The sequence below is a fragment of the Strigops habroptila genome, chromosome 5 (assembly GCF_004027225.2).
Source record: "Strigops habroptila isolate Jane chromosome 5, bStrHab1.2.pri, whole genome shotgun sequence".
NCBI classification, from domain to species: domain Eukaryota; kingdom Metazoa; phylum Chordata; class Aves; order Psittaciformes; family Psittacidae; genus Strigops; species Strigops habroptila.
This window is the reverse complement of record NC_044281.2, coordinates 2,453,118-2,469,758: the sequence shown is the minus strand read 5'-3', so window position 1 is coordinate 2,469,758 and position 16,641 is coordinate 2,453,118. Positions and strand designations below refer to the sequence as shown.

The following is a 16,641-nucleotide window of genomic DNA, read 5'->3' as shown; positions in this document are numbered from 1 at the left end:
TCGCTCTCTGCAACTACCTGAGAGGAGGATGGAGCCAGGAGGGGGCTGGTCTCTGCTCCCAAGGAACAAGCGACAGGACAAGAGGAAACGGCCTCAAACTGCACCAGGGGAAGTTTAGATGGAGATTCCTTCCCCAGAGGGTGGTCAGGCATTGGAACAGGCTGCCCAGGGCAGTGCTGGAGTCACCGTCCCTGCAAGTGTTCACACACCGCGTAGACGAGGCCCACAGTGACATGGGTTAGTGGTGGCATTGGCAGTGCTGGGGAATGGTTGGACTTGATGATCTTAAAGGTCTTTTCCAACCCTGTTGATTCTATGATGCTATGTCAGAGGGTGTGCATGTGGCATCGGAGGCAGGATCCAGGGGGTTGTCTGTGGCTTCGGGGAGAGTCTGAGGTCCATGGGCTTTGAGGGCACATCCCAGGGCACTGCTGGGTTCCACAGGGCACTGTGGAGGTGACAGTGCAGCACCAGTGGTGACTGGGAGCAATTGGAAGCTCCACCTCGCTAGGGACTGTCTGTGGGGTATGAATGGAGTGTCCATGGGGCACTGCAGGTGTCTGCTTGGCACCTCTAAGGTGACAGAGAGGCTGGAAAGGGTGCGGCAGTGCCCAATGGACATGAGGGGGATATCTGTGAGGCACCATGGTGGCCCTGAGGTGATGCAGTAGCCGGACCGGGGAGACACTGTGGGGTATTGGTGGGGCACTGAGATGATGGAGCACTGAGATGATGGAGGGGCTGGAGTCACCATGGTGTCTGAGTAGTCAGGGGCTGGGGGGTGGCCTGTGACATCAGGGCCTATCAGTGGGGCACTTGGGACCCTCCTTGATCCCAAAGGATCTGTAGGGCTGGGACTACCATGTGGGGATGACCTGGGCTCTCCACTCTGACACAGAGCGGCTGCTGTCTCCCCTTTGTCCAAAGAACATCCGAGGTTGGACAGGACCTCTGAAGATCATCTGGGGATCACTTGCCATGGGGAGGGGAGCCTGGATGAAGTTATCCCACTGCCTGTCCAGTCGCATCTTAAACCCCTCCAGGAATGGGGATTCTACCATGTTCCTGATTCTTCCAGCTGGTGGTTGTTCTCACTCTAGCATATTTCTTAGGTTGAGATTAAACCTGTCCCAGTGCAACCCATTGCCCCTTGTTTTCTCCATGGGGCAACTTGAGAAGAGAGAACCCTCTCCTGCAACCATGATGGTTTATATTCCATGGTGTTTCAGGCCAGGACCAGCCAGGAAATGCTGCATTTAATGAAGGAGGGGATCAGATGCCAAATTCAACTGTTGCAGAGCTCCAAAACCAGGGGCAAGCTTCCTCCAAAATGGCACAGAAACCACAGAGCCAAGTGCTGCTCCAATGTCTTCCCTCTTTCTTCTCTCATATTTTCTTTAACTCCCTCCTAAATATACAAGTTTATTAGAAAACAATAAATACAAGGTTCCGTGCTTTCACCCTCGACACTCCTCATCACGTCTGCTCCTAACTTGTGCTTGTGTGTGAGCAGGATTCCTTGCGATTACTCATAGATGGGTGCTTGGAAATTTGCTGTCAGTTTTAAAAAGGAACGTTTCAGAAATATCTATTATTTCTGCTGAGGCTCGATGCTTGCTGGTTAATGATCTGCCATTAATCTATAAACAGCTTCAGTCCTGATTTAGTTTAAACTGCACGAAAGGAGTTTTTTCCTGCAAGAGCCACCAACGTTGCTCACTGGGGTAAGGGAATGTGCGTGACCAAGGGTGGCACAGTGCGGGAGTGGGAGCAGGTTCCTCCGGGGACCTGGCCTCTCCACCCTGAGTTCAAGGGACAGGCAGCGAGGTCTGTTTATCCATAGAAACTGAATGGAAACAACGGGTCAACTTCTCCAAGCCCCCCCCCCAGTCTGAGGGGCCACCTCCATTGGGGGCAACAGGAAACCTTTCCCTTCCCCATGAACTGCACAAGTGCTTTCCCTGAAGAGCCAGGTGATGCTGGGTGAGGACTTGGTCCTCAAGCTCAACCTTCAGATAAAGGACTTCAGTACTCCAGACCCAAGATTGGTGCTCTCCATCCTCTCCATGGGTCTCTCGCCCTATGCCAAGATGGAGGACCAGCTTTAGGCCACCAGAGCAAAGAGAACCTGGCTCTGACACACTCTAGAAGGTCCTGGCGAAGGAGGAGGTGAGGGAAAGGAAGGGCAGGCCATTAACAGGAGCACTCAGCCCTGGATCCACAGCCCTCGCATGCTTCCCCAGAGTCTCACACTTGCCACTGAGGCCTCTGGCACGTGTCTTGGTTACGCCTTGTTCCTCTTGACACTTCTCTTCCACCCTCTACCATATCCATTTCTGAACTGGCTCAAGCAATTTTTGAGGGTGAACAAGTCTGCAAGGTACCCTCAAAGTCCTCTGCTGAGGACTTGGCCAATATGGTATGAACATCACGTACCTGCTCAGCTGCAAAGCCCATCTCCTCAGTTAGAGCAGCTGATCAGCTTCATTCCAGCAATGCCCCAGTTAGGCTCTCCTCCCAAAATAATGCTGCATGGCAGCTGAGCCAGATCTCTGTGAGCAAATCAACATCTTGCCAGCTAAAAGCCTAATTCACACCCTGGTTCTGCTAACAAACAAAATAACCCCAGTTATTCCCTTTATTTATTTATTTTACAACACACAAATACACAATGTAGTAAAAAAAAGGACCTGACAAAAGCCTCTCAGAAGAGAAAGCCCACTACAAACATCTCAGGAGATTGTGTATTGTCCCATAAGGGACAACTCTTATGGTTTGTCTTCAGCTCACGTTCTGAATGCAAAGGGTGGGTGCTCCCAGCTTGAGGTGAGTGAGTGTCTGGGTCTCTGCTGGTGCCGAAGAGGTGGAAGGGCAGTGGCAGCAGCAGCAGGGCTTCATTGGGCAGGCACAGCCGGGCGGGCAAGCACGGGAGCTGCCTTCTGGCTGCGCTCAGCAGACATGTGCTCCAGGCGCTCCGTGTAGAACCCGTTGAAGTCCAACCTGAGAGACAAAAGCCCCAGAAGTTTCAGCTCAATGCTGCCCCCAAGAACTCGGTGCTTATGGGCATTGAGGTGATCCGAAAACACAGGAGAAGGAGATGGACTTGGGGATGTTGGGTGTGGAGCAGCTCCCCATGACCTGGTTTCAGTGTGCACTTGAGCCCAGAACCCCCGCATGTGCTGGGCTGCACCCCCAGAGCGTGAGCAGCAGGTCAGGGAGGGGATTCTCCCCCCCTGCAGTCCTGATCCAGCTCTGGGGCAACAGCACAAGAGGGACGTGGAGCTGTTGGAGCGAGGCCAGAGGAGGCCACGGAGCTGCTGCGAGGGCTGGAGCAGCCCTGCTCTGGAGCCAGGCTGAGAGAGCTGGGCTGGGGCAGCCTGGAGAAGAGAAGGCTCCTGAAGGGGACACCTTAGAGCAGCTCCAGTGCCTAAAGGGGCTACAGGAAACCTGGAGAGGGGCTTTGGACAAGAGCCTGTAGGGACAGGACAAGGCGGAACGGCTTTAACCTGCCAGAGGGGAGACTGAGATGAGCTCTTAGGCAGAAGCTCTTCCCTGTGAGGGTGCTGAGGCGCTGGCACAGACTTTCCCAGAGAAGCTGTGGCTGTCCCATCCCTGCAGTGTTCAAGGCCAGGTTGGACAGGGCTTGGAGCAAGCTACTCTCGTGCAAGATGTCCTTGCCTGTGGCAGGGGGTTGGAACTGGATGAGCTTTAAGGTCCCTTCCAACCCAAACCATCCTAGGATTCTGTGATTCTATGAAAATCTTTTATAGGTGAGATGAATTTTAGGACAAAGTTAGTTCAAATGAGGGATGTGAAGCAAAGCAAGTCTTCCTGTGGGAAGAAGCAGATGATGCACCACAGCACAGACCCCTTTAGCACTTCACTCCCCCTGCCCACAGCCTTGCTCTTCTCCAACCACAGCCCCTGGAGAAGCCTCTCCCAGCGCACAAATGTGGCCACACCACAGTGGGCTCTGGACCTGTCATCCCCAACATGGGTCTGCCCCGGGCTGGGTAGGCACAGCGGCTGGTCCAGAGCGAGATGCACATGTCTGCCCTGTGCCACAGGCTGTTGTCAGTGACACCTCTTTTGTGCTCATCCCTTAATAGATGGATAAATTTCACCTGTTCTTTACAGGTGTATAATATACATCAGGAAGAACCAATTTCTTCTTCTCTAGAGCTATGGCTTGACCACACAGCGCTGGAAACCTGTCACTCGGGGACAAGGTGCCAGGGCTGAGGGCTCTTCAGTCGCTGCACCTTCCCGACCACCTCCCTCCACTTCTTAATACCACCATTGAACTACAGTATTAATTCCCATATGAAATCCACTGTAACCACCACAGAAAGTTGCAGTTTTCGTTATTACCACCACCATCGCCTTGCTAACACAAGCATGCTTCAAACAGATTCATGATTCAAGAAGATGAGTAACTGGTTGGATGATACTGAGCCAAAATCACAGATATTGTTGATACCTGTAAACGCCTCTCCAAAGCACGAGATGCACTCGACCACCCTAACCAAACCAGCAATAGTTTGGTACACCCTCCAAAGGAGGTGAAAGCCTGAGCTGTAGCCAGGCCAAGAACTCCTCCAGGAAACCCACCAAGGGGCAGTGTGACCCAGAAAGCATCGATGCATATGAGCTTGGAGCACTGATCATGCCACTAACACATGGATAGCACGTGCCTTTTCCAAGACTCATTTACCAAGGACCAAAGAAAGTTGTGGGTACAAGGAGTCTCAAGCATACCTTTCCCATTGTGTGCAATTTGATTACAAGCCAACCACTTCATTCCATAAATAAGGTAGCCTAAGTGAGCCTTCTCTGAGCTCTCCCTGCTAGGCAGCAAGGCTGCATGGCAGTGATCTCCCCTGGAGCTGAGACGTCTCTTCAGTTTGCTCTTCAAAGCAGAGACCTCCCATCTGCTAATGACAGATCTTTGGATGAGTTCTATTCAACTTCTCTCTGCACCGCAGCTGGACTGCATGCCAGGTAATTCCATTCTTGAGCTGGGATGCCTCTCAAGGTTTGAGATTTCTTACCTGAGACTGGGAGATCCCTCCTTACCCCAGGCAGAGAGATGATCCGCAACAGATCCTCAGTAAGTGATTGATAACATGCTGAATTAATACTAAACGAAATCCATGTGATTAGTTCTTTTAGACATAAACCGTTGCCCAATTCTGAGACAAAGATTGAACCTAGCCACACCTAAGCTCTATCAGGAGTTTAGAAAGCAAGGAGGGGGTTACTCTGAACCTCATGACTCAATGGGAGGGTCTCCAGTAGTTCTACTTGTTACTCTAAATCAAGGACTTCCCAGTCTCATGCTCTGCCAGTGAGGAGGGGCACAAGGAGCCAGGAGTGAGCAGAGACAGGACACTTGACCCAAACTAGCCAAAGGGGTATTCCATACCACAGCACGTCATGCCCAGTATACAAAATGGGGGGAGTTAGTGGGGAGCCACTTATAGCTGCTGGGGGATGAGTTGGGCATCAATCAGAGGGTGATGAGCAATTGCACTGTGCAGCATTTGGTTTTTTCCTCGGAGAGGTGGGGTTTATTGCTTCCCCCTCCTTTTTTCCTTCCCTATTATTATCATCATCAACAACTTTATTTCAATTATTAAACCATTTTTCTCTCAACCCACAGGTTTTTACACCTTTTCAGGTTCTCCTCCCCATCCCACTGAGGGGAGCAAAAGGTGGATCAAGTGGCTGCCTGGTGCTCAGTTGCCAGCTGGGCTTAAGCCACGACAGTCTTCATCAGTCTTTTGTGTCTTCAGTCTCTGTGTAAACACTTCTAAATCGATTCTAACTCAGTCTTCCTTTGTATGCTTCATCCACATAGCAAGTAATAGAGTGAACTTTGCCATCGAACTTTCTTAAATCACACCTTCACAGATTTGCATTAAAAACCATTTTTGCAACAGAAGGCAACAGCAGCAATATCATAATCCTGTCTCCTTGATAATCTAAAATGATGCCACAAAACCACCCAGCTCCATGCCTGCTGTGACCTCCTCTAGGCGCATTTCTTGACTATCAAGCCAACTAAGACATGCAGCTCTTAAAAAGATGTGCCCTGGAACACTAAGCAATAGTTGATATAAGCCTGTGAATCACACAAAAGTTACTCTCTTCATTTCTCAAATGAAGTTGCTCCAATACTAAATGAATGGGCACAATATTTGAGTTTCATGTTGCTTAACAACCTCACATAAATGGCAACAAATTGTTCCTTGACATTTTTTGGTGACTGCAGAAAACAGAGACTCGACAGATGAAATTTATCTGTTGCTCTATCCTGGTTGAAAAGCTTATGTCTCTTTCGTCCTTTAGGAGTTGTACAAATGAAACCTAACACTGAGGCAGGCATATCTACCAAACTTTGATTCAAATACAAGGCCAGGACATCAGAGAATCACAGAACCACAGAACCAACCAGACTGGAAAAGACCTTTAAGATCATCAAGTCCAATCGTTGCCCAGCACTGCCAAGGCCACCACTAACCCATGTCACTGGGGGCCTCATCTACACAGTGTGTGAACGCTTCCAGGGACAGTGACTCCAGCACTGCCCTGGGCAGCCTGTTCCAATGCCTGAGCACCCTTTGGGGAAGGAATTGTTCCTCATCTCCATCTAAACCTCCTCTGGCACAGCTTGAGGCTGTTTCCTCTTGTCCTATCCCTTGTTCATTGGGAGCAGAGACCAGCCCCTCATCCTTGCTTTGAGGACCTGTTCCATTTCTAAATTTGCTTTATTCCAAACTTCTTGAATTTAGATTTGCTTCCATTCCAGCTATATTTTTAGGGTTAAATGACCTTTGACAACTATCTCTTAAGAATCTGCATGGTGCTTCCTCAAACTCTGCTTACGCTTGTTTCTTGCTTTGTGGCTGGGGTTTGCGTCACTTCGTAGTCAGTCATTGCCGTTTCCTCCAAACTGGTAAAGGAAGGATATCTGATGAATGCTAACAGTACTTGATGGGTCAGATTTCTAAGTATTTGGAATTAAGTAATCCTTCCAACAAAGTATGACAAACAAATGCTGTAATTATTCTCTTTTCACTACTCAGTGAAGAAGTGACTGAAAATTTCTCTGCTGTTGCCAAACCCTCTGTCAGCACTGCTAGTGATGTAGCCAAGGCACCTCAGCAGGACTTTGGCACACAGAAGATCTGTGAGTTAATGTGTGAGCTTTCCCGCTTTGAAGGAAACCCTCAGGATCTCTCTTCTGTTGTTTGGTGCTACAAATACGATGGATTCAGTACTGTAAACTGAATAAATACTAACCAGGCCAAATAAAGAAAAGCACAGGACCAGAATTATGAATAAAAGGGATATTTTGTTATCTATCTTACATGTTGATTATCACCCTTGAAAAGCAGCCATATAAAAAGGTTATAATTTATAAGAAAACACTGGTATATCTTATAAACTGTTCCGTCTCTCTATCAAATGTGTTATTTCAGATGGCAACTATCTCCACTCTGGTTCTTGGGTTCCTGTTGCCATAGAGTCCAGGACTCGATCCAATAATCTCTACAGACTGAATGGGAGCTAAATGTCACGTCTGGGCACGCATCGTGGGACTTCTACTCTCTAAAACATTACCGAGCAGCCTGTAGAAATGGAAAGACGTGTTCTGTTGCATGGCCTGTTAACATGCAGTATTTCAGTTAAGGAAATGGGGACATCTGGTTTGTCAGTAAAGGTTCATCTGTGTCCAACATCTTGATGAAGACTCACGTGATCCCAGACTGGGGGTCTTGATAGTGATGACTGTCCTGATGGCATAAAGAATCTGCAGCCCTTGGACAGAACTGGGGCATGGAAATACCAGGGAGGCAATTAACTCAGACCCTGTTCTGGACAGCTGGTTGCAGCTTAGGTCATCATTCTCAATGCAAACTGCTAACAGAAGTATTTTCTCAGAACCTGCCTGAACCACCAAACTTCTCCTTTCGCCTGAAGCAGGAAGTATTCATGTAAAAAACAACCTCTCCATATTTGTGAGAACTGGTTAGAGCTTCCACAGCTCAGGAGTCACCTCCTGCCACAGCTAACACTTGTGTACAGTCTGTGAAACACTAAAACATCTATGTGGTGGAGGATAGCTCCAGGCCATGGCACCATGGACCCACAACTGCATAAGATACACAGCCAGTCTCTATGGTACTCATCCCATTGTCCTGGTAGATGCATAATGTTGACACAAGGGTGTGGAGGCAATGATAAAAGAGGTGAACTTCTGATGCTAAGTGTAGGAGCAGTGCTGACAGGAGCTACTGTCAGAAAAGGCCTTACATCAGTGTCTGGCATCACACATGATAAAGTGTGATGGAAGGCTGCAAGGCTTCTGCTGTCGCATGATGTAAAAGCTGAGCAAGGACTTGATGTTGTTGTCTTCTTGAGTAAGCTGAGAACCAACTCCAGCCTTGGACTCAGCTGGGTGATCCCACCGACGGAAAAATCTTCATATGTTCTTTCTTTGCAAGACTCAAGGACTGTGGGGTCACGATGCTCTTCTATTAAAAGAGCAGGTGACTTGGTCTTCAATACTCCGTTGGCCATGCCCTGCGCGACCTGTAATGATGTCCAAGTGGCTAGATCATGGTGTTAGTTGCCATTAAGATCTCCTGGATGGAGCATCATAAAAAAGCCCATCTGTTAGAACTTGTACTGGTAATGATAAAAATGTAAGTGCTTGATAAAGAAGGAGGCAGAGCTGGAACACTGAGGAGGAGTAAATGTTCTTGCCTGATGACTCAGCTACTTATGGTCTCAATCCCTGAATCGAGCCTGACTCTGGCTGCCACTCTAACACTTCGGAGTGATGGCAGCAAGGGGAGATTAAGAGCTTAATCCTCTTGGCCGACAATTCTACAGGTGGACCCTGCCTGCAACATACAACAGCCCAGTGATGACACAGTGATGTCCAAGCAAATGAAGGTTGACATAAAATGTCCAGAAGGCTGCACCATCATTTCCTAAAAAGATTTGCAGGTTTAGCTGTCCTGGTTAGTCCTGAAAGGAGCAGCAATCACTTGTACAGCTGGGGCCTCACTTTGAAGAATTTGCATGATAAGGAGAGACCTCTGACTCCCGGTCACTTCAGAAACAGAGTGAATCAGAGTTATGAGGACTGTAGAGAAGGGGTCCTCTCCTACCTTCCCAATTCAGGGACTGACTATCACCAACAAGGGCAGTTCTGGTGGTTGGAAGAAAAGCTCCTATTCTGACAGGGAATGAAGCAGGAAAGTTCAGAGCAGCAAGCAGTCCTTCAGCACTGCATTTCCTTTCAGATGCCTGTGAGTATCCCTGTCCTCCTTAAATAAGGAATACAATCCTACAAGGAAGAAGACAAGACATGTAATCCTCTACAGTGCTGTGGGAGCTGGTGGACTAGACTTGACTCCTGGAAACATCCATGGTAACAGAGATCACAGGTTTAGTGTTTAACCTTGGTCTCAAGCTGTGACCATGTCCTCAGATGCTAACACAGGAGGCCAAGGGCTGTGTAAACACATGGTAGTTGCTAATCAAAAAGTTCTCAGAAATAAAGAACAACTGGAAGCCCAGTCTCCTGCTGGCATAGTTCATATTTGTGGAGGCTCATACCAGGAATCCTGGACAGCCCTGTCAGATGCTGTTAGAAAAGGACAATGAAAGCTTCAAGAGACACAGCATGAGGAGCGGACACCAACCTGTTTCAAAAAAACATTCCTAAACCTTTTTCTTTCTCTGTTTTCCAGTGTAGCACATCTCAGCAGAGCTGTAAGGGTTATCAGGCAGCCATAAAAGACATCTGACACAGAAGGGCAGTGAACAAAACTTAATGGTTGCAGGTTCATATTCTTACTGTTTTCCTGAAGATTAAGTTAAAGGATGAGAATGACCAACAAAAAGTACAGTTCACAAACACCAAACGAAGCAGAGGAGCAATAGTACTACGCTTAAATAAAACAAAACAGAGGACAAAGCACAGTTAAGAGAAAGCTCAAAAGTACCCTTTAGTCCTATGTGGTTAAAACAAACTGTATCATGATCTGCTCTGTCCTGTACTAAATATCGAAGGGGTTGGGGCGTGAATCCCTACAGCACCAAGGGAAGAAAGGACATTAATGTGATTTACCAGTTATTGGGCACATCTGTGAACAAAATTATGTATCACCAACAACTGACTCTAGCATGTCTACCACTGAAAAGCATTACAGCTTTAGACGAAAATTATTCTTACGAGTAGGGACTGCTCCTTAGTAAACCAAGGGCTTTCCTCATAAAAAGATGAAAGGAAATAATCGACACCTAAACATGACCTTAATTTCTGGCTGGTCCAATAGCAGCTTTTTACAACTGTTTACACATGAAAATAAGACTACAAACAGGCTCACAGCCAGCATGAAGAAACTAATGGATATTCACGGTGGCAGGATCATAGAATCACAGAATGGTTTGGGTTGGAAATAACCTGAAGATCATCTAGTTCCAACCCCCTGCCATGGGCAGGGACATCTCAGTCCTAGAGGACCACAGTAAGAAGCATTCTGCTGGCATAGCACATGGGCTCAACTCACAGAGTAATGGTCCTAGAGCATTATTTATGGTTCTTCAAGGCTAGAAGTACCAGGGCAGGTCCCTCCATGCTACACCAATCCATAACACAGATCTTAAAAGCCCAGCAACACTAATATGTATGGCCCTTATAAAAAACCCAAATGTTTATCCTTCCCAAAAAGGCCTTGTGCATCTCATCCAATTTTCACTCTCTCTCTCTGAAGCTAGTAAGTATGGATGAGACAGCTATAAAAACCTTAATTCCTATTAAGGGATGCTTATTTAAATACATACAGGATGTGAACTTAAAACAAAAAAGCCACTTATGATCAATCCCTTGCATAATTGTATGATTTTGGAATACTTATGCTGTATTCAGGAATTATTCACTGACTACACATTGAGACAATCCCCAACAAAACTCACACTTGTGTTACATTTACAACATTGATAGACACATTTCACATAATTCGAAGGATGTGAGAGTTTTTTAAGCATTGCATTGAAATGCAAAGCAAGATTTTTTTGTGATTTCAGTGTTTTCATTGATGGGGCAGACATGCACAGTTATGAACAAACAATTTATTCTTCCTGAGCTGCATTTGGGAAGGGAAGTTACAGAGAGAAAACTACTGGCTCACCTGTATATGATGTTAAGCATGCTGTGCTCACAATCATTGGTGCTATAAACGCTCAGTTTGTCCAACAGGTCCAGCAGATGAGTTGAGAAATTGCTATCAAACTTGTTGATTGTTGCTTCAAAGCCAGATGTCAGGTGGAGGTTGTCAGCATGCTCTGCTAAAAGCTATCAAGACAAAGCACAGTGGCCCCATGTGTTTGCTGATTTGCACTTGCCAAAAGAGATGCAATTTATTCCTTCCCTATTTCCTAACCTGCTCAAAATACTGCCATTAAAGCTTAACAGTTGCTCAGACACTAAACTAAATCCTTCAAAACAGTTGCAGAGTTTCTTGGTAGTTAAAAACCTTGCTATGACTACCTGGGAGAACCCCAGAGTAGATCCCAGTAGACTTATCCTCAAATATATGCTGTCATTATTTATTTTTCAAGAAGGAAAAACCAGTAAGCAGAAAGGGAGGTGTTGCCTAAGACAGGCCTGTAACCTCTGGAGCACTCTGACTGCCTTGCAGTATGATGGATCCTACCAGCTGTGTGCCAGGAGAGGGGCTTTCAGCAGGAGAGGAGGCAGCCTGCTAGGAGCAGAACAGGCCAAATCGCTTAGGACATGTGCATCTACATAGAGAAAATAGGAACAAGACAAATAACCCCAGAGATGTGAAAGGGGTGGGCTGTAAAGAGTCACACCCAACAGTTTATTGGCTCATCCATCACAAAGTCTTAGTTCTGGAAATAAGAAAGTTCTCAAGCTGCAGAAAGCCTGTATGTGGGTTCCCACTTCACGGCTGAAAATACAACTAAGGACTTAAAAGCAAGTGCAAGGACTGCTGTGGGGGAAAGGGTCTTCAAAACAGACTCTGAGAACACCAGCGGCACTCCACACTACCCTCAAAACTACTCATAATTCTGTAGATTCTGCTATTGGGGCTATAGGTGCTCTAGAAACTAGGAAGGTCTATCTGCAAAAAGGTAAGACAGCTACCCTGACCAGACTGCAACGCAGGCAGCATTCACAGAGGAAAGGGCCCAGCTGTCCATCCATGTTCTCACCTTGTTAGTCAGCTTCTTCTTTGCAGTCTCTTCAGCACGCTCCTCTCGTTGGTGGGCCCAGCATTGTGCCGTGCTCTAGGGTGAGCCGGTCCATCTCGGCTATCCAACTTCATGCTCTGGGTGCAACCTCGTTTGGAAGAGCAGAGGGTTAGTGGAACATGGTTTAGATCCCATTTTTTCAATTATGGGCAAAGCATGAGGCTGACTCAGTTCTGCTGGCCCTGAAGCTAGCTACCTTGCATGAAAGCTAACTCTGAGATTAAGTTTATGATGTTAATACACAAAGCTTCCTAAACCCAAAGGAAGGTGTTGTTTCGGGCCTCTTTTACAGCTATAGGCTAGAGTGTGCCCACACAGATCAGCCTCCATAGGTCCAATCACCAGTCCTTGCCTGACCCTCAAGAAAGGCATGCTAAACAAACTACAGAGTCCTACAGCTTACACCTCATCATTCTGCTGCAGGATTGGCTGAAGTATTTCGCGTTCATATGAACCTGATCCCAACACTCAAAAAGAAGAGCGTAGAGAATTCTGTGGAGGAAAGAAGGCACAGAAACCATTTGGGAGAAAGGCTGGCACAGTCTTAAAGCCTGCTGGTGGGAGGAACAGAGGCTCTTTCATGTGCAGCAAGGACAAAGGGCTTGAGTTATAAAAATGGACTGTCCTAGCTGGCTGTCACTGGCATGGTCAATGTGGGAGGCTGTACATACCTGCATGCAGTTTGTGAACATAACACAGACAGACATCAGCTTGGAGAATATCTTCAGCAAGCTCTTGGGTTGGTTAGCATGCAGTCCTTCAAGCAGTTATCCAAGAAGCTTGTGTGGTGGCTCAGGACATCATCAATATTAGATGCCTGTGATGGTATAGTGCAATAATGAAAAACCAAACCAGGACTGCTGTGCTGCACTGGACCAAAGCCTCTACAACCCAGTATCTTGCCTCTGACAGTGACCTCTCAGACATGCTCTAGGGGCAATGTTGAGAGATTTCTGATATATCTTCCAGCTTTGAGAACATCTGGAGATGGACACATTTTGCCATTACTGCATTCAATTGCCCTTCACAGGGCTATTTACCCTTTGATTTGTCACATTACCCTTCTCAACCAAATTATGCTTTCTTTAATCACCCAAACCCTCCACTAGGAAAGGAGGCTCAGAATGGAGCTATCTGCTTTTATGAACATTCATTTCCTTTGCTTTCAATCTGCTTGTCATGCCCACTCCTACCGTTCACAATTCAGTAGGTCAAGCCTGCAACTAAGTGGAAACAGAAGAAAAATTAAATCAAAGAACCTCAAATGTCAGTAAGTTTTAGGGAGGCTTAAAACATAAAGGTTATCAGAAACATACTTTTAGGAGCACAATAAAGGACACTGGGGACATGAAGTGTTGCCAAGGATTCTCTAAGATTCTGTCTTAGCTCTGCTACTCAAGGGGGGCTGTTAAGTCTCAAGTTTAAATGATAGATAAAAAATCCCCTGTCACTCTGTACAGTTACAGGATGTTCTGAAGCTGAGAACACAAGTCAAGCTTTGGAAACGAACTATAGGACTAAGAAATCGCCAAGGCATTCACACTGCCACATAAGGATCAATGCCAAGAAAAAGCCCCATAACCTTTTAAACAACTAGTACAGAAGAGGGATAAATGCTGCTCTCTAATGCAATGAAGACGCTAGTTGTGTTGATGAAAACAATCATGTTTGGAAGATGAAGATACTAGTTATAGTCTTAGAAAGAAAGCACCTTAACTTCAAGTGGAAATGCACAAGAGAATTCTGGCAAATGAAAAAACCAGTATAAGACACCACATGAGACCAGTGAGGATCATCCTTTTCCCTCCTAAAATACAAATGAAAGGAAAAGACTACCCCAGTCTGTAGGCTATGGAGGTTAAAGAGCCAGTTCTGCATCCTCTGTTTGGAAATAAATGATACTTTTATTTAAATCAAGTAAGATTTTACCCACAAGCTGGGGATATGTCATGGGTGAGCAGCTCTTTTAAAGGGCTGCCTAATGAAGTGGTTGCTCAAATAGCTTCTTTAGCTGGCAGTGTTGAGATGTTCAACTCACAGGCGCCTGTGACACCATCTGACCCACAGGCACCAGACTTTCTCCTGCCCCAGCACTGGTAGACGGCATGCTCCATCTCCCAGAGATTTAAAAAGCCTTAAAGGACACTGATGAGGGTGGGAGACAAACAAATACTTGAATTAAACCTCAAAGACTTTGCTAAACTTCTCCTTCCTGCCATACAGCCATGAAACACCTTTCCCCAGCGCCAGCAAAGTCAGTTCATACCTGCTATCTCAGCATCTCTGGCAGGCTAAAAAGGCTCATCGATGTTGCATAGCAATAGAAAAATTCTGCCCACTTGGGCTATCCAAAAAGGTTTAGTCTATAGATGCTTCTTGGGAATGAGCTCCTCTGACAAACAGTATAAATTGGCAAATTCATTTTGGAACTGAAATAAAATGCTTCAACACTGCTAATAGCTCTGAAGGAGCAGAGAAACACAATGATTGAGAGCCAAAGCAAAGAGGGATCTTCACACAGAAAGAGCCAGGATGCTGTCTCTTCTGAACAGGGAATGTCATCAATACAGACAGCGTGCCTACTGCATTTAAGAGTCCCTTCTAGGACACCTGGAATCAGCAGAGACTGAAAGGACATCAGTGTGGAAGAACCTAGGACAGGATACCTTGAACAAGTGCCTTGATACAAGCCAAGTACACTAAGAATTATACTTTGAAAACCTAAACTTGACAGCAAAATTAAGAAAAATACACTTCTTTTAGATAATCCCAGGATCTTGACATATAAACTCTTCTTGTTCAGAGTCCTCACCAAGATATTGCAAATATATTTCATAATCCCAGACCTGGATCCAGGAAAAAGGATGACAGGGCATCAAAAAAAGTTGGTTAGCTGATCCCAGAACAACTCCCATGTACGCAGTAGAAACTAAGACAGAGTGACTTGATGTTGCAGATTCACAAGGCTCAACAGAGCCACTGAGGCTTAATGGAGATGGCAGAAAGGAGTGTTGAGCTGTTTGATACCTCAGATACATATTTTTTTCACAGTAAAAAAAGACGTGTAACCCAGAAGTGTCTGATCACAGGATAACTACCAGAGGGAAGAATAAAAAGGTGATGTACATCTGCTTCCTGTTTCCTCGCAATAGCTGGGGCACCCTAACACCAGTCCCATCACAGCAGCACCACAGTGTGTAAGGAAGCTGATAAGGACCATGAGGAATGCAGTATCACTTGAGATAACAAAAATCACTACAGCCATCACAAAGGTTATGCTGCAAAATAAGCAAGCTTGAGGGATGGATCACTGATCACCTGCTTTAATTAATTAAATACAAGGTCACTGCCTGGCACAGCCCTTGCCTGTGCTAAGTGGCATGCACCAAGACGTACAAAACTCAGACAGCACTTCCTAAAACACCTTCTTCAAGTTGTCTCCTGGCATGGAGGAGATGGCAGCAGATCAGATTCCCTCCCTTGGCAAAGTGCTCCATCTAGACAAGATGTATTTGCAGCATTGCTGTGGCTTTCAGAAGTGCTCGCCAGTGCTCAGGCATCATCCTTCATTTGTCTACTGAACTTCCACAATAACTCTGTATGACCCAGAAGTCTAGATCTTTACTACAGTCAGGTAAAAGAGGAAGGGAGAGAAGGGCTTGCTCTAGACAGACAGAATAGTCCTTGATCTGTTGGTAAGAGATTTTTTTCCCTGCTGTTGAGGATGGAGACAACAAATCTGATGTGAATGAAAGCAGATATGAGAAGACCTTTATGGGCTTTTTGATTAGCCTGTTCTGAAAGGCAAACTCCCAGTGACTTCTCATTCTTGATTTAAAACAGGCAGGTGGGACATCAGCTGAGAATGTGTTCATCTCTGAGATAATAAAAGCCATCTCACATGCCCCATCAGGAGATAGAAACCAATTCTTACATTTATTGCTAGGGCAAAGAGTTAACTTCTGGAGAAGTCACTGACTTGGATTAGGAAACCAGAAATACTCTGTAACACACCTGGAAAATCCCACAGCTCAGAACAGCACATCTCTGTGATAGGAACCAAAATGATTGCCAGGCATGCTTTGCCCAGATACCCTCTTTGCCAGGCATAAAATCCAGCGAGAAGTGAGCTTAGGCCTCTCCCAGGTACCACCAGACTGGAAAAGTTCTCTCTGCAGTTGGAATACACATGTGCAATAGTCTCTTGAATAAGGAAGGCCTGTTTATAACAGACAGTCCTAACATGCCAGTCTGTGGCAGCTTCATGGAAGAGAAAGCACAGACTTTGAAGAGCACTGTAAGCCAGCCAAGGAATCAACTGAAGATATCTGGACCAGTTTATGA

The 16,641-nt window shown here is 46.2% G+C and overlaps 1 protein-coding gene across 1 annotated transcript in view; it reads right to left on the bottom strand.

Moving 5' to 3' along the window:
- Positions 1-2,624: 2,624 nt before the first annotated feature.
- TUBGCP2 (tubulin gamma complex associated protein 2) overlaps positions 2,625-16,641 on the bottom strand; it is a 32,781-nt gene continuing 18,764 nt past the window's right edge. Inside the window, 7 exon segments of the mRNA XM_030486236.1 lie at positions 2,625-3,000; positions 11,211-11,374; positions 12,259-12,303; positions 12,305-12,358; positions 12,360-12,385; positions 12,965-13,031; positions 13,034-13,114. Coding sequence (XP_030342096.1) covers positions 2,895-3,000; positions 11,211-11,374; positions 12,259-12,303; positions 12,305-12,358; positions 12,360-12,385; positions 12,965-13,031; positions 13,034-13,114 — 543 coding nt within the window. The 3' untranslated portion in view covers positions 2,625-2,894.